Here is a 26,980-nt window from a genome sequence, read left to right on the forward strand (position 1 = left end):
GGTCAAGGAGCTGAGTGGATTGTTAGCTGGCTTCAAGACAGAAAGCAGAGGGCAGGAGTAAAAGTGTAGCTATTCACAGTGGAAACATGTAGACAGTGGTGTTCCATAATGAACAGGATGCTCGGGCCACTGTTATTCACAATTTACATTAATGCTTTAGAGTTTGAAATCAAGGACAAAATTTTTAAATTTGCTTATGATGCCAAGTTAGGGCGGGGTGTTCAATATTGGAGAATTCTGTGACAAATTACAAGAGGACATAAGTAAACCTGCTGACTGGGGAACAAACAAACATGTGTTTCAACATAGATACACGCAATGTAGAGCATTTCGGTTGGAACAAGGGAAGCGGTCATTTATTATTTGGAAGGTGTGAGTCAAGGTACAATTGAGAAGCACAACAATCACAAATAGTTGTGTCAAAATTTAAGTCCATAAAAAACGTAAACCATGGGCTTATTTCTAGAAAGATAGAACATTACAGCACAGTACAGGCCCTTCGGACCACAATGTTGTGCCACCATTTTATCCTGCTCTAAGATCTATCTAACCCTTCCCTCCTACATAGCCCTCCATTTTTCTATCATTCATCTGGCTGTCCAAGCGTCTCTTAAATGTCCCTAATGTATCTGCCCCCACAACCTCTGCCGGCAGTGCGTTCCACGCACCCACCACTCTCTGTGTAAAAAACTTACCTCTGACATCCCCCTTATACCTTCTTCTAATCACCTTAAAATTATGTCCCCTCATGTTAGACATTGTCGCCCTGGGAAAAAGTCTCAGGCTATCCACTTGATCTATGCCTCTTACCATCTTGTACACCTCCATCAAGTCACCTCTCATCCTCCTTTGCTCCAAAGAGAAAAGCCCTAGCTCGCTCAACCTATCCACATAAGACATGCTCTCCAATCCAGGTAGCATCCTGGTAAATCTCCTCTGCACCCTCTCTAAATCTTCCACATCCTTCCTATAATGAGGCAACCAGAACTGAACACAATACTCCAAGTATGGTCCAACCATAGAACCATAGAACACTACAGCACAGAAAAAAGGCCATTCGGCCCTCCTAGTCTGTGCCGAAACGGAATTCCCATTTACCTGCACCCAGTCCATAACTCTCCAGTCCATCTATCTATCCAAATTATTCTTAAAACTCAAGAGTGAGCCCGCATTTACTACATCAGATGGCAGCCCGTTCCATACTCCCACCACTCTTTGAGTGAAGTGCCCCCTAATGTTCCCCCTAAACTTTTCCCCTTTCACCCTAAAGCCATGTCCTCTCGTACTTATCTCTCCTAATCTAGGTGGAAAGAGCCTACTTGCATTAATTCTGTCTATACCCCTCATAATTTTGTAAACCTCTATCAAATCTCCCCTCATTCTTCTGCGCTCCAAGGAATAAAGTCCTAACCTGTTCAAACTTTCCCTGTAACTCAACTCCTGAAGACCCAGCAACATTCTAGTAAATCTCCTCTGTAAACTAGAGGTTTATAGAGCTGCAACATTATCTTGTGGCTCTTGAACTCAATACCCCAACCAATGAAGGCCAACAACCATATGCCTTCTTTACAACACTATTGATCTGCGTGGCAAGCTTGAGGGATCCATGGACGTAGACCCCAAGATCCCTCTGTTCCTCCACACTACTAAGAGTCCTACCATTAACCCTGTATTCTGCCTTTAAATTCGATCTTCCAAAGTGTATCACTTCACACTTTTCTGGGTTGAACTCCATCTGCCACTTCTCAGCCCAGCCTTCCATCCTATCAATATCCTGTTGTAACCTACAACAACCTTCTACACGATCCACAACACCACCAACCTTTGTGTCATCTGCAAACTTACTAACCCACCCTTCCACTTCCTAATCCAAGTCATTTATAAAAATCAAAAAGAACAGGAGTCCCATAACAGATCACCGTGGAACACCACTGGTCACCTACCTCCGGGCAGAAAACGCTCCATCTACAATCACCATAGAACACTACAGCACAGAAGACAGGCCATTCGACCCTTCTAGTCTGTGCCGAAATGTTATTCCGCTAGTCCTATTTACCTGCACCCAGTCTATAACCCTCCAGACCTCTCCCGTCCATGTATCTATCCAATTTATTCTTAAAACTTAAGAGTGAGCCCGCATTTACTTCATCAGATGGCAGCCCGTTCCATACTCCCACCACTCTTTGAGTGAAGAAATTCCCCCTAATGTTCCCCCTAAACCTTTCCCCTTTCACCCTAAAGCCATGTCCTCTCGTACTTATCTCTCCTAACCTAGGTGGAAAGAGCCTACTCACATTAACTCTGTCTATACCCCTCATAATTTTGTAAACCTCTATCAAATCTCCCCTCATTCTTCTGCGCTCCAAGGAATAAAGTCCTAACCTGTTCAATCTTTCCCTGTAACTCAACTCCTGAAGACCTGGCAACATTCTAGTAAATCTCCTCTGCACTCTTTCAATCTTACTGATATCCTTGTTAGGTGACCAGAACTGCACGCAATGCTCCAAATTTGGCCTCACCGATATCTTATACAACCTCACCATAACATCCCAACTCCTGTACTCAATACTTTGATTTATGAATGCCAGGATGCCAACAGCCTTTTTTACAACCCTGTCTACCTGTGATGCCACTTTCAGGGAATTATGTATCTGAACTCCCAGATCCCTTTGTTCCTCCGCACTCCTCAGTGCCCTACCATTTACTGTGTATGTCCTACCTTGATTTGTCCTTCCAAAATGCAACACCTCACACTTGTCTGCATTAAATTCCATCTGCCATTTTCTGGCCCATTCTTCCAGTTGGTTCAGATCCCTCTGCAAGCTTCAAAAGCCTTCCTCACTATCCACAACACCTCCAATCTTAGTGTCATCAGCAAACTTGCTTCAAAAGCCTTCCTCACTATCCACAACACCTCCAATCTTAGTGTCATCAGCAAACTTGCTTCAAAAGCCTTCCTCACTATCCACAACACCTCCAATCTTAGTGTCATCAGCAAACTTGCTGATCCAATTTACCACATTATCATCTAGATCATTGATATAGACAACAAACAACAATGGCCCCAGCACAGATCCCTGAGGCACACCACTAGTCACGGGCCTCCAGTCTGAGAAACAATTATCCACTACCACTCTGTCTTCTCCCACACAGCCAATTTTGAATATAGTTTACAACCTTTCCATGGATACCTAGTGTCTGAACCTTCTGACTAACCCTTCATGTGGAACCTTGTCAAAGGCCTTACTAAAGTCCATGTGTACAACATGCACAGCCTTTCCTTCATCTACTTTCTTGCTAACTTCCTCGAAAAACTCTACAAGATTCATTAAACACGATCTACCACGCACAAAGCCATGCTGACTATCCCTAATCAGCCTATGTTTCTCCAAATGCCCATAAATCCTGTCTCTAAGAATCTTCTCCATTAATTTGCCCACCACTGAAGTAAGACTCACTGGTCTGTAATTCCCAGGGTTATCCCTACTCCCTTTCTTGAACAAAAGAACAACACTTGCCACCCTCCTGTGGCAAGTGAGTACACAAAGATCATCGCCAAAAGTGCACCAATCTCTTCCCTCGCTTCCTGTAATAACCATGGATATATCCTGTCCGGCCCCTAATGTTTTTTCTGATCTATCTTAATGTTTTTCAAAAGTTCCAGCACATCCTCTTTCCTCATGTCGACATGCCCTAGCATATCAGTCTGGCGTACGCCATCCTCACAAATGTCAAGGTCTCTCTCACTGGTGAACACTGAAGCAAAATATTCAGTAAGGACCTCCCCTATCTCTTCCGACTCCAGGCACATGTTTCCTCTTTTATCCCTGATCAGTCCTACTCTCACTTTAGTCATCCTCTTATTCTTCACATAGGTGTAGAATGCCTTGGGGTTTTCCTTAATCCTATTCGCCAAGGCCTTCTCCTGCCCTTTTCTAGCTCTCCTAAGTCCATTCTTGAGCTCACTCCTGGCTACCTTGTAACTCACCAGAGCCCTGTCTGATCCTTGCTTTCTAAACCTTAAGTAAGCTTCTTTCTTCCTCTTGACAAAATATTTTACGTCTCTTGTCAACCACGGTTCCTTCACTCTACCATCCTTACTTTGCCTCAATGGGATAAACCTATCCAGAGCCCCATGCAAGTACTCCCTAAACAATCACATTTCCTCTTTGCACTTCCCCAAGAACATCTGTTCCCAATTTATGCTCCCAAGTTCCTGCCTAATAGCATCATAATTCCTCCTCCCGCAATTAAATACTTTCCCATATCGTCTGCTCTTATCCCTCTCTAAGGCTATGGTAAAGGTCAAGGAATTATGGTCACTGTCTCCAAAATGCTCTCCCACCGAGAGATCTGAAACCTGATCAGGTTCACTGCCTAGTACCAGGTTCAATATGGCCTCTCCTCTAGTTGGCCTGTCCACAGTCCTGGACACTCCCAACAAATTCTGCCCCATATAACCCTTTACACTAAGGAGGTGCCAATCAATGTTATGGTAGTTGAAATCACCCATGACAACAACCCTATTATTTTTGCACTGCCTCGCAATCTGCTCCTCAGTGTCTCTGCCGCTATTGGGAGGTCTGTAGAGTACTCCCAATAGGGTGATGGCTCGCTTCCTGTTTCTGACCTCCACCGACACTGACTCAGTAGACGATCCCTCCAGGACATCCTCCCTTTCTGCAGCTATAATACTGTCCCTGATCAACAAAGCCGCTCCCCCATCTCTTTTACCTCCGTCCTGATCCCTTTTGAAAAATCTAAGCCCTGGAATATCCAGCAGTCATTCCTGCCCCTGCAACAGCCAAGTCTCTGTAATGGCCACCATGTACTTACCCATGCTCTATGTTAATCACCCTTGTTCCTGATACTTCTCGCATTAAAGTGGACGCACTTCAGCCCATCCAACTGACTGCAAATTTGCCCTTTCAACTGCCTATCCTTCCTCACAGTCTTTCTACATGCTGCATCTACTTGTACACTAAATGCACCAACCACTCGGGTTCCCATCCCCCTACCAAACTAGTTTAAACCCTCCCCAACAGCTTTGAAAGTTAGAGAATTTCTTCTGAACTTGTATTGGACCACACCTGTAGTCACATACTTTTCTGGCTTCTATATTATAGAAAGGATTGAGGCACTAGTGAGAAGATTTACAAGGATGATACCATAAATGTTAGGGTGTATTATCAGTAAAGATTAAACAGACTTGGTCTCTTGAGAAAACAAGGCTCAAAATGAACCTGTAGAGGCCTTTAAGATGGTGAAAGGGTTTGATTACCTGGATACAGAGGAGGTGTTTCCACTCGTGAAGAGCTTATTAAAGGCCATCAATATAATCTGGTTACCAAGAAATCCAAAAGGGAATTCAGAAGAAACTTCTTACCTGAAAGAATGGTGGAAATACAGAACTCACTTCCACAGTGGATGTAGTGTGCACTATAGTTGTAGTTAAAAGGAGGCTGGACAAGCATATGAGGAAGAAGCAAATAGTGGGACAGGAAACTTAAAACCTAGCTTAAATGGTTGAGCCAACTGAGCTGTTTCTGCGCTCAGCATCCTGTGCAATCCTACGTAATCCAATGCGAAACAGGTCAGTAAGACCAGAGACAAATAAATTTCAATTTATTTTAGGAAATAGAGCTGAAAGAGGAAAATTTACACTGAACTTTTATCGACCTAGGCTTCACCTCACTCAGGCTACAGACCGGACAGGGTTTCATACTTGCTCATACCTTCCAGTCACAAGGTAGAGAGGTCCCAGAGAAGGTGCAATATACATTTTCAAGTATGATACTGAAACTGTGAGCTCAAATTTTTCAGGAAAGGATGAATTAGCTGGGTATTGTTTGTATTGCAAAGAAAAGCGAAAAAATGGCCCACTAAGGAGGAATGATAGGGGGAACACTGGGCTGACTACTTCTTGAAGTAACAAATTCCACATTTTCATGCTTGCCAGCTAGGACAAGAACTTCTTGCAGACATGAGACTACAGATGCTGGAATCTGGAGTAACAAGAGCTTCTAGTAGGTAATTATACACATCCTTCTGTACCTCCTCCTCTCAGGCCTCATCTTCCCTGTTGGATATTGTTCAAGATGAGGAAGTATGAAACCCCGTTCGGTGAATACTGGAGAGTATTTCTGAGCTGGTATGTACAGCAGAATTGTATTTTGAGGAGACGAACAGAATTCTTTCCGAGTCATCACCTGGGAGTCTTGTTGCTATCATCATAACAGCAATCAGCTATGGTCACTAGAGCATGGATAGGATTCAGAAGACAAGTAAGGAATACCCTTTATCCTTAAGATCTATATTGTTTCTGAAATAGGTGGAGAAAATTGAATGAGTCATGTGAATTTCCTGGATAGCTGGCATAGCTTTCTTCATGGTTGATCGATCAAACAAATTTTTCTCTTGGTTGATTGTACGTTCAGGGAGTGGGGGCCTTTGTGATTCATGAAGTGCTATGAGTTAGGAAGGGGAGCCTGAGGAACAACATGAATATGATTGTTCAGTGCCTGAAGCTTGGGGAAGCTCACAATGTTAGCAAATCCATATAGTTGTTTGGCCTCATATTTTCTATGAGAGGGTCGTCCTTCTTCCCTGATCAGAAAGCACATCTAATTTCCCTTTATCTGTAGTGAGCAACAAAATCTGTCACCGCTTAGAATGGTAGGACTAGAAAGTTGAGGATGTCAGTGGCCTTGACCTTGATGGGCAGAGGAATCAGGCATGGTAGAAGATCAGAGATCTCCCGACTGACATCTTTGTTCCTTGGTGCAGTTGAGGTAGAAGTTGCGGGCTGTGGGTTTGCGAGGAGGGTGTGGCGAAAGATGCAGGGGTCCTTGTCACATTTCATCCCCAGCAGCAGCGTAACAGAGGATCCTCTGATCTACGGGCTGTTCCCGGGGACACACACAGAGACGGACATCAACTGCTGCTGGAAGGTCATCAACTCGGTGAAAGATGCCCTTTGGTCTGCCCGAAAATTGTTGGTCTCCCAGCACTGTGAGATGTCTGTAGGGGAATGCTGCCGACCGGCACATTCCAGGCTGCAGGAGTACGTGCTGAGAGACGCACTGAAGCTGGGTGCAGCCAGCGCGAGGGCTCAGTGGGGAAGGACGACAGTTTAGGGTTCTTCTGCCACAGGAGAAGGAAGGGTGGGGTCAGGCGAGGGAGCCGCTCAAATGTTGTAAATATGGGATTGGGGTATCACCCCAGGGAGCCACACGTGTGGCATCGGTGCTGTGTTTTTTAAATATAAAAAGGTAACACTAATAATAGAACTGTACACGAATGTAAAGGTTTGAACAGTTTTATTATTGTATATATTTTCTTTTATTATGAATAAAGTTTATTTTGATAAAAAAAACAAGGTTCTTGTTTGCTTTTCTTTCCGCCAAAATGGATAATTTCACATTTCTCATTTGTCTGTTTACCAGACCTTTGTCTACTCACTGAAACAATATCCTTTTGCTACCTCTTTATTTTTTCTTCATAACTTATTTTCCTCCCCATCTTTGTGTCATCAGCAAATTTAGCAACCATATCTTTGTTACCTTGATCTACGTCCTTTATATACAGTAAATTGTAAAATGTCGAGACCCTAGCACAAATCATTGTGGCACACCACTCATTACAACTTGCTCACCAGAATGAGACTCATTTATGCCTGCACTCTTTTCCCTGTTAGCCAGCCAGTCTTCTATCCACACCAATACATTACCTTCTACATCATCAGTTTCTATTTTCTGCAAAAAGCTTTTATTTGGCACCTTATCAAGCATCTTCTATAAGCCTACAATGCCCTTTTACCACAGCTCATTTACCTCTTCAAAGAACTCCAACTCCCCTGGTCAACCGTGATTTTCCTTTCACATAAACCATGCTGAGTTTGCCTGATTACTTAGAATCTTTCTAAGTGACCTGCTGTACCATGTTTAATGACACCTACTATTTCCCCAACCACAGATGTTAATCTAAATGCCTTGTAGTTTCCTGCCTTTCATCTGCTTCTTTGAATAAAGGATTAACATTTGCTGTTTTCCAATCTAATAGAATCTAGAAGATTTTGGAAAGTTAAAGTTAATGCATCAACCATGTCACTCAACACTTCAGACCCACAGATGAAGCACCAAGAATCAAACTTAAATCATATTGAACTGAAAATTTCTTGGCAGAACTGATAACACTGGATAGGGTGCAGAGGAGATTTATGAAGATGTTGCCAGATCTAGAAAACGTTATTTATGAGGAGGGAGCAGGTACACTGGCATTGTTTTAATTTTTACAATCAGTTTAATATCACCTGGATTCTGATCTGTCACAACACTTCCCTTTTGTTCTTTTCACCTCTCCCTCCCATTCTCAAACTTGTTGATTGCTAGCTTCTCATTTTGACGGGAGTCCACTGTCATTCTGTTTCACTCTCCACTGGTGCTGTTTGAGCATATCAAGCATTTTCTCTACATAATATGTGAAATCGTGGGTTGGATACCAGACACTAATAACAATATAGCAAATCCAATCTGGAGTAAATGCATAACCAAATTAGGGTTCCCAAAGGTCCCATATTGTTCAGGATTTTAAGCTGTCCCATATAAAAGCAAGAACAAACACTATATTTCCCTTGTAAATTTTCCAGTCATCTGACCTAGAAAGTTCAAGTACCAGGCTTCCCAATGGCCAGGGATTTGCAGGAAGCAGAGAGTACAGCCAGATCTGCAATGATTGCAAAAATAAGCCAACAGAGCTAGGAAGAGAATGAGAACAGTGTGAGAAGGAGAAGAGAGAAATGGAGGAAAATTAGGGTGCAACAGATCTATATATGACAGGGCACTCCATATTTAAAAGGAAATTGACTGCTCTATGTCACATTATTATAGACATAATTCCTTGTCTAAGCTCATGTTGAATGACTACGGGACAGAGGTTGCCACCAGTGAGCCAAAAGGGAAAATGCTCAGGAGGTTATATAGACCTCCAAAATAAATCTAAGGTTACCTCAAAACAATCATTCCAGTGGGAACTTCCAAGAATTGTTGGAATCATTCCTGATGTGGCAAATAAGGTCTTCCCACAATGAGGCCTAGTCACGTTAAACACTGCCACACTTTTTTAAAATATAGGCATTCATAATTTACCATTTGTTTTTTGGGTGAGAGAATAATATGCAAGAGCTATCACCGTGTTTAAGAATCTCCAAACCAATCTACTGTAAAATTCATACAAGTAGTTTCCTCAATATTAATGGAAACTCACTTTCTGGGGATATAACTTGCCCAACACCAGAGAGATTTTATGCAAATTGGTAAGTACCAAGAATTCAAAACATTTAATTTCTCTCTAATCAGCGGTCAGTGGGAAGGATACCAGAATACAGGGCAAATCTCCTCTTCCAAGTCCCATTAATCAGCCAAACCAGCTAATCAGTCAACTGTACCTCAGAATACAGGTGCATTACTGAGTCTCCTACAGAGAATTCATTCAGCTCAAATTTTCTGTTTTCAGACATGTGATCTTGGTTTATCAATCCCAAAGGAATTCTGTTTATCAATCTCACATTATAACAAGTTTGTCATTAGACAACTGCTAAGCTTGGTTCAGTTGCATCAGAACTGACGATGAGCAGTACAACCTATGTTTCCTGACTAACATCACTTTCACCAATACACACAAAATCAAATATTACATACATCAAAAAGTGATTTCAGCAGTTAGAGATAAGAACACACAATAGCTGTACTTTGTCCTGGTCACTTTAGGTACTGAGCCCTGGAAATAGGAATTCATGTTCTTAAATCCAACATCAATCTCAAATTTCAAAATAATAGACTAAGGTCTTGCTTTCAGCATGATGACGAAACAATGTAAATGTCATGTAAATGAAAACAACAAATCAGCAGATGCTGGAAATCTGAAACAAAAAAGAAATGCTGGTAACACTCAGAAAGTCAGACAACACTGTGGAGTTAATGTTTGTGGTTGAAGACTCAATCAGAACTGGGAAAGAGGGACAAACAACTCATTTTAAGCTTCAGAGATGGCTTGGGTGGGATGGATAGGACAAAGGGACAGGCCCAGCAGGTCAGACAATGTTAATGGAGAGAGAAAAACTGAGACAATATTACAGGTGGATGACTTACAGCAGGAATAGCCACTTCTATTACATAGAGAAAAAGTGCATTACTTGAAGTTATAGAATTTGATATTGAGTCTGGAAGGTTATACCGTGCCCAGACGGAAGATGAGGTGTTGTTCCTCAAGATTACATTGAGTCTTGTTATAACAGTGCAGGAGGCCACACAGAGTAAGGTCAGAGTGAAAATGGCAGACAAATGGAAGGTCAGGGTCACCCTGCAAACTGAACGCAATCATCCAATCTGATTTTTGGTTTCTTCAGTGTAGAGGAGACCTTATTGTGAATACCGGATAACAGTGCATTAGATATGAAGAAATAGAAATGAATCGCTGCTTCACCGAGAAGGACTGTTCAGGCCCATGGATGGTGGCAAAAGAAAAGTTGAAAGGATGGGTGTTGCATTTCTTTTGGTTAAGTGGGAAACTGCAGTACAACAGGGAACGGTTGGTGAGGACGGAAGAGTGGACAAGGACGTAACAAAGGTAAAGGTCACAACTGAGACAGAATACCCGAGAGAATGGAGACACAAGAGAAACTGCAGATGTTGGAAATCTGAAGCGATACACAAAATGCTGGAGGAACTCAGCAGGTCAGGCAGCATCTATAGAGGGAAATGGACCATCGACCTTTCCGATTAAGACCAGTAACGTCAACTGTCCATTTCCCTCTCTAGATGTTGCCTCACCCACGGAGTTCCTCCAGCATTTTGTGTGTTGCACCTGAGAGAATGGAATCTGACTGAGCAGATAGGGTAGATCATTAAAAACACAATAATAGCAGAAGTATCACGAACCAAGCATTTTTCAGTGATTGGGGATTCAGACATTGATCAGTTGAATTTGGTATTCAGATTTATAAATTCACAGGGCAAACCACAAAATGACTTACTTGACTTCAGTCACTGGAGAAGATTACAGGTGTAGGCCTTGGTAACTGTGTCTGTGAAATGGTGAACAACTTGGGTTTGGACATTTCTAATTGCTGTGGACAGTCATATGACAATGCTAGAAATATGCCTGGATAACACAGTGGTCAGCAGGCACTTGTAAAAATGAGCAATTGCTTTGTTCCTTGTGGGAGTTAACAACGGCTGTTCAAAAGTTCTAAAGTTTTTTTCTGGTTTCTACAGTTGCTGTATGCTTGTTATTCAGCACACACATATTGTCTTCCTAATGAGTGTAGCAAATCATTCCTGGCACTTGATGCAGCAGAGTGCAGGTATCACAAAAACCTTGCATCAAAACTACAATTCAAAAAGCCTTAAAAGACCTGTCAAAAGATAGCTGCTTCCCTTCAGAGCAAAGTGAAACAATTGGGAACTGCCCCAGTGATACAACTTGGGGACATCATTCTTCAACAATCTAAAATGACCAGACTGTGGCTACTGAAAGGTGACATTGACTTGGATTTAGCAGCTCATTTACTGCTATCACTTGAATCAGTTTTGGCTTTCCATGCATGATCAGTTCCAGGACCTCAAAAATAGTGCTGAAACTGAAATGGCTCCATCTGAAACTAAACTTCATCTGGACTGGCTCCTGTGTAATCAGTTATTAATTTGGGGTCTTCATCACCAAATTGACATCTGTAAGACACTGAGCAAGTTTTGGAGAAACATTTGAACATAACTTATTGGATTTTGCTGACATTCAGAAGAATGCCACTGAACTTACTGGAGTTTAGGCCAATGACGGAACAGATATGCTCATGGTCCATATCCCTTACCCTGCCTGTTCATGTGTCTGTCTAAATGCCTCTTGATGTTGCTATCATATCTGTTTCCACCACCTCCCCCGCACTGCATTCCAGGCACCTGCCACACATTGAGTAAAAAACTTGCCTCACACATCTTCTTTAAACTTTCCCACTCTCACCTTAAAGCTGTACCCTCCAATATTTGACATGTCCACCCTGGGAAAAAGACTCTATCAATGTCTCTCATAATTTTATCTACTTCTGTCAGATTGCCCCTCAGCCTCTAATATTCCAGAGAAAACATTTCACTGTGCGTTTCGATGTACATGTGACGAATAAAGATATCTTATCTTATAAAACAATCCAAGTTTGTCCAACCTCTCCTTATACACAATACTCTCTAATCCAGGCAACCTCGTGGTGAATTTGTTTTGCATTCTCTCCAAAGCCTCCACATCATTCTTGTAATGCAGCAATCAGAATTGCACAGTTAATTGGAACTGAAGCAACAAACTGACTTTGATGGTGTTAGACTTTCTGGGATGCTGAGAGCATCACTGGTAAGAGTTTTAGTGAGGTGGTCACACCTAAGGTGCAGGCATCAGATAGATGGGTGACCACCAGGAAAGGCAGAGCGAGCAGGCAGGCAGTGCAGGATTCGCCTGTGGCCATTCTTCTCAGCAAGAAGTATACCTTTTTGGATAATGTTGGGGGTGGGGGGTGGAATGACTGATCAGGGCACAGCAGCAGCAGCCAAGTCAGTGGCACTGTGGCAGGTAAGCCTCAGCGTGGAAGGGTAAAGTCAGGCAGAGCAATAGTGTCAGGGGACTTGTTAGTTAGGGGGAGAGACAGGACAGTCTGTGGCTGAAAAAGAGACACCAGGATGGTGTGTTGACTACCAGATGCCAGGGTCGAGGATGTGTCTTAGTGGCTGCAGAACATTCTCAAGGGGGAGTGTGAGCAGCCAAAGGTCGTGGATCACATTGACACCATCAACATAGAAAGATAGAACAGATGAATGTGTAGCTGAGGAGCTGGTGCAGGGGGCAGGGTTTCAGATTCTTGGATCATTCAAACCTCTTCTGAAGCAGAGACAACCTGTACAAGAAAGACACATTGCACCTTACTTGGAGGGGAACCAATATCCTGGCCGAGAGGTTTGCTAGTGCTACTCGGGAGGGTTTAGACTAGTTTGGCAGTGGGTGGGAACCAGAGTGCCAGGTCAGAAAGTGGAGGGATTGAGAGGAAGGTAGATGTCATGACCAGTAATTCTCCAAGGAAGAACAGGCAGGAGCAAGGTAATAGACATGATGGAACGAATGAGTTGAAGTGCCATTATTTTAATGCTAGGAGTATTAAGGGTAAGAAAGATGAACTTGGAGCATGGATCAGTACATGGAACTACGATGTTGTGGCCATTACAGAGACTTGGTTGAAAGAGGGACAGGACTGGATGCCTAATGTTCCAGGGATTCGATGTTTTAGAAAAGATAGAGAGGGGGGTAAAAGAGGCAGGGAGGAGTAACATTACAGCACAGCACAGGCCCTTCAGCCCACGATGTTGTACAGACCTTTTAACCTACTCTAAGATCAATCTAACCATTCTCTCCCACATACCCCTCCATTGTTCAATCATCCATGTGCGTATCAAAGAGTTTCTTAACTGTCCCTAATGTATCTGCCTCTACCAGCACCCCTGGCAGCGCGTTCCACGCACTCTCTGTGTAAAAAAACTTACCTCTGATATCCCCCCATACTTCCTTCTAATCACTTAAAATTATGCCCCCTCGTGCCATTTCTACCCTGGGGAAAAGTCTCTGGCTGCCCACTCGATCTATACCTCATCATCTTGTACACCTCTATCAATCACCTCTCATCCTCCTTTGCTCCAAAGAGAGAAGCCTTAGCTCATTCAACCTATCCTCATAAGACATGCTCTCCAATCCAGGTAGCATCCTGGTAAATCTCCTCTGCACCCTCTCTAAAGCTTCCACATCCTTCCTACAGTGAGACAACTAGAACTGAACACAATATTCTAAGTGTGGTCTAACCAGGGTTTTATAGAGCTGCAACATTACCTTGTGGCTCTTGAACTCAATCCCCCATCTAATGAAGGCCAACACGCCATATGCCTTCTTAACAACCCTATCAACCTGTGCGGCAACTTTAAGGGATCTATGGATGGAACCCAAGATCCCTCTGTTCCTCCGCACTACTAACAGTCCTGCCATTAACCCTGTACTCTGCCTTCAAATTTGACCTTCCAAAGTGAATCACTTCACACTTTTCTGGGTTGAACTCCATCTGCCACTTCTCAGCCCAGCTTTCCATCCTATCAATGTCCCGTTGTAACCCTCGACAACTTTCTACACTATCCACAACACCACCAACCTTTGTGTCATTTGCAAACTTACTAACCCATCCTTCCACTTCCTCATCCAAGTCATTTATAAAAATCACAAAGAACAGGGGTCCCAGAAACAGATCCCTGTGGAAGACCACTAGTCACCAACGTCCAGGCAGAATACGCTCCATCTGCAACCACCCTCTGCCTTCTATGGGCAAGCCAATTCTGAATCCACACAGCCAAGTTTCCCAGGATCCCATGCCTCCTGACCTTCTGAATGAGCCTATCATGGGGAACCTTATCAAACGCCTTACTAAAGTCCAGGTACACCACATCCACTGCCCTACCTTCATCAATGTCTTTTGTCACATGCTCAAAGAATTCAGTCAGGCTCATAAGGGACAGGGAGGGAGGTAAAAGAGGTGGGGGAATGATTTCAATATTAGGGAAGTTGAAATCACCCATGACAACAACCCTGTTATTTTTGCACCTTTCCAAAATCTGCCTCCTGATCTGTCCCTCAGCGTCTCTGTTGCTATGGGGGGTATCTATAGAATACTCTCAATAGAGTGATCGCTCCCTTCCTGTTTCTGACTTTTACCCACACTGACTCAGTCTTCCCTTGCTGCAGCTGTGATACTATCCCTGATTAGCAATGCCACTCCCCCACCTCTTTTACCTCCCTCCCTGTCCCTTTTGAAATATCTAAACCCTGAAGTATCCAGCAGCCATTCCTGCCCTTGTGACAGCCAAGTCTCTGTAATGGCCATAATATCGTAGTTCCATGTACTGACCCATGCTCTAAGTTCATCACCCTTGTACCTGATACTTCTTGCATTAAAATATACACACTTCAACCCATCCAACTGACTGCAATTTTGCCCTATCAACTGTCTATCCTTTCTCACAGTCTCTCTACCCGCTGCATCAACCTGTACACCAACTGTCCCATCCTCTGACCTATCACCTAGGTTCCCTTCCCCTTACCAAACTAGTTTAAACCCTCCGCAATAGCTCCAGCAAACCTGCCTGCAAGGATATCGGTCCCCCTCCAGTGTAACCTGTACCTTTTGTACAGGCCATACCTTCCCCAGAAGGGATCCCAATGATCCACAAATCTGAAACCCTGCCCCCTGCATCACTTTCTCAGCCACACATTCATCTGCCAAATCAACCTATTCTTACCCTCACTGGCACGTGGCACAGGCAGCAATCCGGAGATTACTACCCTTGCACTATAAATCAGGGACAATATCACAGCAGCAGTCAAAGGGTACATAATAGAGGGCTCATCCACTGAGTCTATATGGTTAGAACTCAAAAATAAGAAAGATGCAATCACTCTGATGGGAGCATACGACAGACCCCCAATAGCCACTGGGGCATTGAGGAACAGATATGCAGGCAGATTAGAAAATGGTGTAAAAACAATAGGGTTATTGCAGTGGGTGACTTCAACTTCCCTAAAATGGACTGGGATCTCCTGCGTGCTAGAGGTTTCGACAGGGCAGGATTTGTTAGATGCGTCCAGGTGGTCTTCTGAAATCAGTATGTAGGTAGTCCAACAAGAGGAGGGGCTGTACTGGACCTGGTGTTGGGAAATGAGCCTGGCCAGGTGACTGACCTTTCAGTGCAACATTCAGGGAACAGTGAACACAACTCCTTAAGTTTTAAGATAGCAAATGATAAGGATAAGTATGGATCTTGCGGGAGAGTATTAAATTGGGGCAGGGCAAATTACAAAAGTATTAGACAGGAACTAGGGAGAGTTAATTGGGAACAGCTGTTTTTGGGCAAGTCAACAGCTGACATGCGGAGGGTGTTTAAAGACCAACTGCACAGAGTACAGGACAGGAATGTTCTGGTCAGAAGGAAGGGCAAGGATAGCAAGGTAAAGGAACCTTGGATGTTGAGAGAGGTGGTGAATTTAGTCAAGAAGGAGAAAGAAGTATGTAAGGTTTTGGAAACTAAAATGAAACAAAGCCCTTGAGGATTATAAAAAAGCTTGAAAAGAACTCAAAAAGGGAACTAGGAGAGCCAGGAAAAGTCCTTGACAAGCAGGATTAAAGAGAATCCCAAGGAATTCTCTACCTATATCAAGAGCAAGATAACTAGGGAGAGGGTAGGACCAACCACTCAAGGATAAAGGAGGAAACATGTGTTTGGACGTGGAGGATGTGGGCGAAATCCTAAATGAATATGGTGCATTGTTATTTACCAAGGAGAAAGACATGGAGGATAGGGAGATCAATGTGGAGCATGCTAATATGCCAGGGCATTTTGAGATAAAGAAGGAGGCAGTGTTGGGTCTCTTAAAAGAACATTAAGGCGGATAAGTCCACAGGGCCTGATGGGATATACCCCAGGTTATTGAGAGAGGCAAGGGATGAGATTGCTAGGACCTTGACCAAGATCTTCATGTCCTCTCTATCACGGGTGAGGTCCCAGAGGACTGGTGAGTAGCTGATGTTATTCTGTTATTCAAGAAGGGAAATAGGGATAATCTTGGAAACCATAGACTGGTGAGTTTCAAGTGAGTGGTAGGGAAGCTATTGGAGAGGATTCTTAGGGGTAGGATTTATGAGCATTTGGGAAACCATGGTCTAATTAGGGACAGTCAGCTTGGCTTTCTGTGGGGCAAGTAGTGTCTTACTAACTTGACTGAGTTTTACAAGGAGGTAAAGAACGTGATTGATGAAGGTAGAGCCGTGGATGTTGTCTATGCAGATTTTAGTAAGGTGTTTGACAAGGTCCTTCATGGCAGGCTCATCCAGAAGATTAAGATGCATGGGATCCACAGTGACTTGGCAGGATGGATTCAGAATTGGTTTGCCCATAGAAGACAGAGGGTAATGGTCGATCAGACTTATTCTGGCTGGAGGTCCGAGACCAGTGGTGTTCCGCAGAGATCCGTACTAGAACCTCTGATGTTTGTAATACTATTAATGACCTGGATGAAAATGTAGATGGGTGGGTTAGTAAATTAGCTAACGTTTCAAAGATTGATGGTGTTCTGGATAGTGTAGAAGATTGCCGAAGACACAGCGGGATATAGATCATATGCAGATATGGGGGGAGAAATGACAAATGGAGTTTAATCTGGTCAAATGTAAGATGTTGTACTTTGGGAGGTCAAATGTGAAGGGACAGTACACTGTTAATGGCAGGACCCTCACCAGTGTTGATGTATAGAGGGATCTTGGGGTCCAAATTGTAGCCCCCTGAAAGTGACTGCACAAATTGATAGGGTAGTAAAGGTGGCACATGGCATGCTTGCCTTTATTTGTTGAGGCATTGAGTTCAAGAGTCAGGAAGTTATGTTGCAGCTTTATAAAACTCTAGTTAGGCTACATCTGGAGTATTGCATTTAATTCTGGTTGCCCCATTATAGGAAGGATGTGGAGGCTTTGGAGAGGCTGCAGAAGAAGTTTACCGGAATTCCACCTGGATTAGAGGACATGTGTTGGACAAAACCTGTGTTGTTTTCTCTGGAGTGGTGGAGGCTGAGGGGAGACCTGATAGAAGTTTATAAGATTATAAGAGGTATAGATAGAGTACACAGCTGGTGTCTTTTTCCCAGGGTTGAAATGTCTAATATTAGAGACCAAACATTTAAGGTGAAAGGGGGTAAAATCAAAGGAGATGTGCAGGGCAAGTATTTTACACAATGGAGGGTGCCTGGAATGTGCTGCCAGGGATAGTAGTGGAGGCAATTGCAATAGAGGCGTTTAAGAGCCTCTTAGACAGGCACATGGCTGTACAGAGAATGGAGGGAGATGGACACTGTGTCAGTAGAAGGGATTAGTTTAGTTATGCATTTAATTACTAGTTTAATTAGCCTGGCACAACATGGTGGGCTGAAGGGCTTGTTCCTGTGCTGTACTGTTCTATGTTTTGTACAAGATTATACATGTTTTTATCTCTTTCTATTTCGTTTACGTGATTATGTAATGATAGGATTATAACATGTGTACCATAGAACCATAGATCAATACAACACAATACAGGCCCTTCAGCCCACCATGTTGTGCCGACCTTTAAACCTCGCCTAAGACTATCTAACCCCTTCCTCCCACATATCCCTCTATTTTAAATTCCCCCATATGCTTATCTAACAATCTCTTGAATGTGACCAACGTACCTGTCTCCACCACTACCCCAGGCAGCGCATTCCATGCACTAACCACTCTGAACAAAAACCTTCCTCTGATCTCTCCCTTGAACTTCCCACCCATTACTTTAAAGCCATGCCCTCTTGTATTGAGCATTAGTGCCCTGGGAAAGAGGCGCTGGCTGTCTACTCTATCTATCCCTCTTAATATTTTGTATACCTCTATCATGTCTCCCCTCATCCTCCTTCTCTCCAAAGAGTAAAGCCCTAGCTCCCTTAGTCTCTCCTCATAATCCATACTCTCCAAACCAGGCAGCATCCTGGTAAATCTCCTCTGCACCCTTTCCAACGCTTCCACATCCTTCCTGTAATGAGGAGACCAGAACTGGACACAGTACTCTAAGTGTGGTGTAACCAGAGTTTTGTAAAGTTGCATCATTACTTCGCGGCTCTTAAACTCGATCCCACGACTTATGAAAGCTAACATCCCATAAGCTTTCTTAACTACCCGATCCACCTGTGAGGCAACTTTCAGTGATCTGTGGATATGAACCCCCAGATCCCTCTGCTCCTCCACACTACCCAGAATCCTGCCATTAACCTCATACTCTGCCTTGGAGTTTGTCCTTCCAAAGTGTACCACCTCACACTTCTCTGGATTGAACTCCATCTGCCACTTCTCAGCCCAGCTCTGCATCCTATCAATATCCCTCTGCGATCTTCGACAGTTCTCCACTCTATCCACAACACCACTGACCTTTGTGCCGTCTGCAAACTTGCTAACCCACCCCTCTACCCCCTCATCCAAGTCATTAATAAATATTACGAAAAGTAGAGGTCGCAGAACCGATCCTTGTGGGACACCGCTAGTCACAGCCCTCCAATGTGAACACACTCCCTCCACCACAACCCTCTGCTTTCTACAGGCAAGTCAATTCTGAATCCACACGGCCAAGCCTCCCTGGATCCCATGCCCTCTGACCTTCTGAAGAAGCCTACCATGTGGAGAATGGGGATACGAAAGAGAGATTTACAGCGTATAATGATTAGCAAATATTTGATCCTTCAGGAATGATTAAAGATAATATTGGAATCAAAGAATCCTGAAAATTACTTCACAGAAGGAGGCCAATCATCCCGTCACCTGGAGTGATTGAGTCATTGAGCTGTACAGCACAGAAAAAGTCCCTTCAGCCCACACTTGTCCATGCCCACCAAGATGCATAGTCAAGCTAATCCCATTTCCAGCCCTTACCCCATATCCCTCTAAACTCCTGTCATCCATATACCTGTCCACATACTTCTTAAATGTATCTAATGTACCTGCCTCAACCACTTCCAATGGTTCCATATATCTACCACCCACTTTTTACAAAAAAAGTTGCCCCTCGGGATCTTATTAAACCTTTCACCTCTAACCTTAAAACTATGTCCTCTAGTTTTCAATTCCCCAACCCTGGAAAAAAGACTACTCACCCTATCTATGCCCCTCATGATTTTATATACCTCTGAGATCACCCATCAGTCTCCTACACTCTAAAGAATATAGCCCGAGCCTGTCTAGCCTCTCCTGATAACTCAGTCCTTCGAGTCCTGGCAACATCCTTGTAAATCATTTTTGCACTCTCTCCAGTTTAATCACATTCTTCCTATAACAGCATGACCAAAACTGAACACAATACTCCAAATGTGGCCTCACCAACGTCTTGTACATTGCCCTTCTGTTCAATGTAAAAGTCCTATCTTGATTTGTCCTTCCAAAATGTAACACTTCACACTTATCTGAATAAAATTCCATTTGCCATTCCTCAGCCCACCTACCCAGCCGATCAAGATCCCGTTGCAATTCTTGGTACTCCTCTCCACGGTCTACACCACCACCTATTTTAGTGTTATCTGCAAACTTACTAATTATTCCTTGTATATTCTCATCCAAATCGTGAATAGAGATGACAAATAACAATGGGCCCAGCACCGACCCCTGGGGCACACAACTATTCACAGACCTTCAGTCTGAGAAACATCTTTTCACCATCACCCTCTGTTTCCTACTATCCAGTGAATTTTGTATCCAGTTTGCTAGCTCTCCTTGAATGCCATGCTAGACAATAAAGAGCTACCCTATTCCACCTTCCACCACATGGTCCATAACTCTGCAGGTCAAGGCTCTTTAAATATACATCCAAGTATTGTTCAACTGTGATGAGGTTTTTCTACCTGTCACCCTTTCAGGCAGTGAGTTCCAGACTCCCAACACCCCCTTCAAATCGTCCGACCAATTACTTTAAATCTCTGCCCACTGATTTCTATCCCCTCTGCTGAGGGAAATAGGTCCTTCCTACTTACTCTTTCTAGGCCCTAGATCTCAGTTAAGTGCACCCTTAGCCTCTCCTGTTTCAAATTACACAACCCCAGCCATCCAATGTTTCCTCGTGGCTTTGAAGTTCAGGCCTGGTGGCATCTTATGTTATGTGGTGACCAGGATGATATGAAGCATTGCAGAAGTCTATTGCTTTATTTAAATTGTAAGAATCACCAATGGTGTCCAAAACAAAAATTCTGCAAGTGCTTTAAGTCTGAAATGCAAACAAAATGTGGGACATACTTACCAGGTGAGTCAAGTGTTCAGGTTAAGGATAGGTCCTCAACTCTCTCTCCACAGATGCTGCCTCACCTGCTCAGTATTTCTAACACTTTTTCTTATTACACCAACAATATTCTTAGATACTGCTTGAGACTGTCATTATGCTCTGTACTTTCCTTTTAGTTAGCTGTGATATAGGTACAATGTCAAATATTTATGTAGACCATTGTCATGCATTTGCATCATCTTCCTACAGCAGTTCTTTTACTTCACTGCATGTGGAAAAAATTGAGAAGTTAATTTAACATTGAATTTCTTGCTTTATTTATTAAGGTACTGTCTAAAAAAATTTAATGGTTTTATGTATTAATGTTTCTGATCCATTCACATTTTAATGGGGTGTGGCTGACAGAACAGCATAATGAAGATTCATTATTATTGTCATTATTTCCACTAATGAAAAATAAGAAATCGTAGGATAACGGGATGATGAATAAAAGTTCAGTATGACTTATTTTGGATTACTCCAGTAAGAAGCCAGTAATTATTTGCCTTTGATGAGATAGATCTCTTTTTGTCTTGGATGGACCTATTGACAAAAGTCTTGGTGTTATATCAATATATGAATTAGACAGTCTCAGCTCCATCTGCTTGCAAAGCCCTATTCAATAACATTGCACAACTCTTTTCAGCTGTTTTGCAGGTTACTGAAGATTGATTATCTACAGAATTTTATCTAATCACATAAATCTTTCATCAATAACTTTCTCTCAAATATGATTGGTTCATCAGCAGTTTAGATTAGTTGTTGAGATAAATTTACACACAGTCAAGAACAGTAGTGATTTTGAATTTCATGACATCTCATGGTTGCAGATTCAACAAATTCAAGGTCAAAGTCAAAGTTAAGGGTTTTATGCAACTGACAAATCAGCACTCCTCCAATATTAGGGTCACTTGGAGAAAACACCAAGAGCAAGGCAGAAATGACATTATAGTTGGAGGACTTCATCATTTTTACCAGCTTTGGTTCCATCATTGATCTGAGTCATTGAAAACTTGAAGGAAATAATTGCCAGATTAAGTCTGAATCAGATGATGAGACAATCCACAACAATTACTTTTTCAGACACATCTGTTCAAAACAGCATTAACAGAAGTGACCATTTAAGAACCGATAAGGATTGTGTTCTCTCCACAAAGGGGACATCAAACATTCCGCAGTGTGGCACTAATGCAAAGCTAAAACTAAAGTTAGATCTAGTAGCCAAAGCTTGATATTCAGCAGATCCTAAAGAAATCCCAGCAGGAGGAGGGGGTGGTAGAAGTCTACATCTCTACAGCCTGTAACTTCATGGTCTGTTATCTCCTTTGTTTCTTAATCACCATCAAATTGAGTGATCAACCCATGCGAAGAACACAACCTATTGTACATTGAAAGACATCAATGTAAATAACTACAAAGGGACACTTGTATGTTGAAATCAATTGAGAAAGTGGTCCCACAACTAACAGATCAGAGTTAGGCCTTCTGAACTAATCAGGATAACAGTTAAGAGTCAATCAAGAAATTGAGGAACTTCTTAACCATAATGGCATTCAGCATAACTATGCAAGAAACAAAGCTAAAGTGAAGGATCCTGCAAGCAGCATATGCTCCTAGGAATAAAGGATCCTTGTTAGCAGTATGTATTTCTGGTTAGTGATGAACCCTGTTAATATTGTGTTTCTGGCAATTCAGATATTTTATTAGCAGGATACGCTTTGGAAAGTGAAAACATTACTAAGAATACCAGCTGCTGGTGAGTGACGAACCATGTCAGACCCTCACTTGGGTCTCATCTGACCATGTGCTCCTGGTAAGTGTAGTATTAATTGAAAAATATATCCTTATGGTAGGTGAACATTGTGCTGGCAGGACACATGGCCCATTGGATTATGTCTCTGTTGTTAAGCTCTTGCATAACCAAAAATGTGCAAAAGCTGAAATGAAAAAAAAAGAAAACACTGGACACACTCAGCAAGTTAGCGAGCATCTGTGGAAGTAAAAACAATTAATGTTTCGGGTCTGGGGCAATTGATCAGAATGATGTTCTGGTGAAGGGTCCAGGACCTTACATATCATCTGTTTCTCACTCTGCAAATGCTGCCTGGCCTACTGAGTGTTTCCAGCATTCACTGGTTTTAGTTCGGGTTTCCAGCATCTGAAGTTCTTTTGACTTCCACAATGTGAACAATCACTTTAATTTTCTGGTATCGAATGGCCAAGTTCACTCTTTAACAGCTGTTTGATTAAACTGCTATTCTTATTGGCAGTTTGGCCATCAATTATCTTGATGTTCCATCTTCTTTCCAGTAAGTGAACTCAATTGGGAACTCAGTGATTATAGGTTCAGAATGATACTTAAACAATAGTTGCATCTGAAAAAGCACTTGTTACATTGCTAAATATCCTAAGATACTCTGCATACTGTAAATGTTTGACAGAGAACCACTAAAGGAGACACTGTCAAAATTTTAAGGAGTGTTTTAAAGCAGAAATGAAGATTAAAGAACCAGAAGAGGGAATTCCAGATTTAAATCTTAGCATGACCACTGATAGTGATGTTACAATAAATGGGGAAATGCAAGATTCCAAAGGTAGAATAGCACAGAGTTCCTGGACAGTTATAGCTCTGCGGGTGTTGTGAGAAATCCACATGGCTGTCACGTGACAGTAACGACAATGACCCCTGCTGACCGGTGGACAGCATTGCTCCTCTGATCGGAAGTGACACTACTGTCAATCAAGGTGCAGCTCCACCCACCCCTCAGGTGTGAGAGGACCTTTTGTCTCTGAACCTGCCTGACCATTGGCTGTGGCAGGAACCTTTGTCTTTGACTCCCACACCATTGGCTTGTTTAAATCACAACAGTGAGGCTCCATCCAGCCTCCTATCACCATAAAAAGGGCTGCCTCCCCTAGCCCTTCCTCTTTGACGACCCCAGGAGTCGTGAGACAACGCTGCAGAGATCATTGGTAAGAGTGCATCACCACATGATCAGGGAGCGTTTCACTCAGACTCAGGGAGCTTTAAGGGCCAATGCTAGTGTGCGTCAGGCATTGAAGTGTTATATCCTGAAGTTGTACATTGTTATTGTGTGCTTGTTTGTATCAGTGTGTGTGAGTGTATTTTACCCCGGTTGTGATCCCCTCTTGTGTTCTCGTGAGCAAATGTTGTGTGAAATCATTCTTTCTGTCTTAAGGATCAAGGACTCTGGACTCGGGCTTTGTAGACCAGAACTAGTTTAATCACAAAGGCAAACACGGGACAGAATGGATGGGAACAGACACACGCTCACTCACGCACAGGATATCACGAACACGGGAGAGAAATCGCAACTGGGGTAAAATACACTCACACACATACAATGCCCATCCCACACTAGCATTGGCCCTTAATGCTCCCTGACCATGTGGTGATGCACTCTTACCAATGATCTCTGCAGCATTGTCTCACTACTCCTGGGGTCATCAAAGAGGAAGGGCTAATGGACACAGCCCTTTTTATGGTGCTAGGAGGCTGGGTGGAGCCTCACTGTTGTGATTTAAACGAGCCAATGGTGTGGGAGTCAAAGACAAAGGTTCCTGCCACAGCCAATGGTCAGGCAGGTTCAGGGACAAAGGGGTCAGGTCAGTTCAGAGTGGTCAGGCAAGTTCAGAGGCAAAAGGTCCTCTCACACCTAAGGAGTGGGTGGAGCCGCACCTTGATTGACAGTAGTATCGCTTCCGATCAGAGGAGCAATGCTGTCCTCCGGTCAGCGGGGGTCAGTGTCGTTACTGTCACGTGACATCCATGTGGATTTCTCACAACAGCAGGAGGTTACAAAAATAGGAAGGTATGAGTGATGGAATGATTTGTCCACAAGGCTGAGCATTTTAAGTTTGAGGCATTGTGAAATCAGCAGCCATTTGGTGATGCCTGATCAAGAGTTGATGCTAACTGGTATAAGAACAGCAGAGTACTTGATGAGTTAAAGCTTATGAAGGGTGAATGATGGATGTGTGGCCATTAGACCATTAAAACAGTTGAGCCTGGAGAAATTGAGACATTAAGCAACAGATAAGTTGAGCAAGATCAGGGAAAGACTAAATGAAGATGGAAATCGGAAGTCTTGTTGTGGCTATGTGTTTGCAAGCTTAACTTAGAGTCACATACCCTGTCAAGCTTATGAATAGTCTGGCTCAGACTCAGACAAGTGCATGGGAGGAGTTGGACTTGGCAGCTAAAAACTATTAAGTCTCTAATCCCCTACTAATGAATGAAGGAAAGAACTTTATAGTTTCTAATTTCATAATGAAACAAGGGGTAAGTTATTCAGCCACTTATTGTGATTAACAAAATAATTACCATATGATTTCAAAAACTGACCTATTGTTATCTGTCTTATGATTAATTCTCACCAAATGGTACATTAATTGATAATAGAAGACAAATCCTTTGAAATATTTTGTCCTGTTCACCCAAATGCTTTTACTTTCATGCTCATTATTAATTTGTAATTGAGTTACATTGTGCTATGTGATTTTTTTTCTTCTTCTATAATTCATATAAAGTTTAATATAATAACAGTGAATAAGAACGCAGAATTAAGATGACACAGTTCTAGAGCCAAAGAGGCATAAAGGTAATTTCACTTTGATAAAATGCGTTCTGGTCAAAGTGAAATCTTTAGCTTGATTTTAAGCAGGCGCCTCAGGAGGTGCTGATTATATGATACCGGTAAATCCACATTAGCTGTGCAGAACAGCACTTTTCAGGATAAGCCCTACCAGCCATATTATCAGGCATACTGCAATAAATAAATGCAAAAAAAAATGCAAATAATCCTATGAATATAGTAGTTAATCTTATTCACCCACTCAAGGAAACAATGCTCCTGCCAAAAAATTCATCCACAAAGAAAGAGACAAGGACATTGTAGGGAGTGGAGTTCAAGGGTTGAGAATTCAAGGGTTGAGAAAATAGTATCAAAGATGAGATTAAAATCCGAGAATAAGCAGCAGTAGTAAGGAATTTAAATTCATCAAACAATTGGGGAAGGCAGCAAAAAAATGATTGAAATGGATCCAGCCTGGGGTGGAAACAATAATGGAAGGGCTTGAAAGAATAAACCTGGGAAGTGACTGGAGCTAAAGAAACAAAGAGCAGGAGAAGGAGGAACATAAACTGATGGACTTTGGGATAAAAAATACAGAGCTTGTGGGAATAATTTCAAATAATCTCCATCGCTAAAACCCATGTAATGTAGATATTCAGGAGCAGAAGGAAAACAATCTGTTGGTAATGATTCATAACAACAGAGTGCTAGTAAAAAGTGTTTCTCTGTTTACTTTGTGCAGAAGTTCATTCTCAAATAAAACAATGAGTGGGATAAACATCTGTATGATGTTTGAAAAAAGTTACCAGTTATAACACTTACGTTTTGGAATCGTCCCAAACAACACAGTGTGGGTCAGATGTTCCCTGTAATAATAAACATTAATACATATTATTAATACAATTAATTCAATTGCTAAGAAAAACAGGATGGTGTGTTGCCTCCCAGGTGTGAGGGTCAAGGATGTCTCTGAATGGTTGCAGAACATTCTCAAGGGGGGGGTGAACAGCCAGAGGTTGTTGTACATGTTGGTAAAACAACGGGTGCGATCCTGCAGAATGAGTATAGGGAGTTGGGTAAGAAGTTAAGAAGCAGGACTTCGATGGTAGCGATCTCCGGATTACTGCCGGTGGCACATGCTAGCGAGGTCAGAAATAGAAAGATGGGCCAGATGAATTTGTGGCTGAGGAGCTGGTGCAGGGGGCAGAGATTCAGGTTCTTGGAGCATTGACATCTCTTCTGGGATAAAGGCGACCTGTACCGGAGAGGCACCAATATCCTTGCAGGGAAGTTTGCTAGTGCTACACAAGAGAGTTTAAACGAGATTGCAGGGGGTGGGACTCTTGAGCAGGAGCAAGTCATTGGATAAAGCTGTAGCCAGTAAGAACAAGTTTAGTAATGAGGATAGCCAGGGGCACAGTAAAGGGGGGGGGAAAGAAATACTCAGTTAAAGTGCAT

At 42.7% G+C, this 26,980-nt stretch overlaps 1 protein-coding gene across 4 annotated transcripts in view; it reads right to left on the reverse strand.

Moving 5' to 3' along the window:
• The window catches only part of adgrb2 (adhesion G protein-coupled receptor B2), an 898,475-nt gene that overhangs the window by 270,948 nt on the left and 600,547 nt on the right, over positions 1-26,980 (reverse strand). For all 4 annotated transcript variants that reach the window (XM_052036166.1, XM_052036168.1, XM_052036167.1 and 1 more), the window contains one exon: positions 26,345-26,388. In XM_052036166.1, coding sequence (XP_051892126.1) covers positions 26,345-26,388 — 44 coding nt within the window. The remainder of the gene's footprint in view (positions 1-26,344; positions 26,389-26,980) is intronic.

This window comes from Pristis pectinata, chromosome 22, assembly GCF_009764475.1.
Source record: "Pristis pectinata isolate sPriPec2 chromosome 22, sPriPec2.1.pri, whole genome shotgun sequence".
Classification (NCBI taxonomy): Eukaryota; Metazoa; Chordata; class Chondrichthyes; order Rhinopristiformes; family Pristidae; genus Pristis; species Pristis pectinata.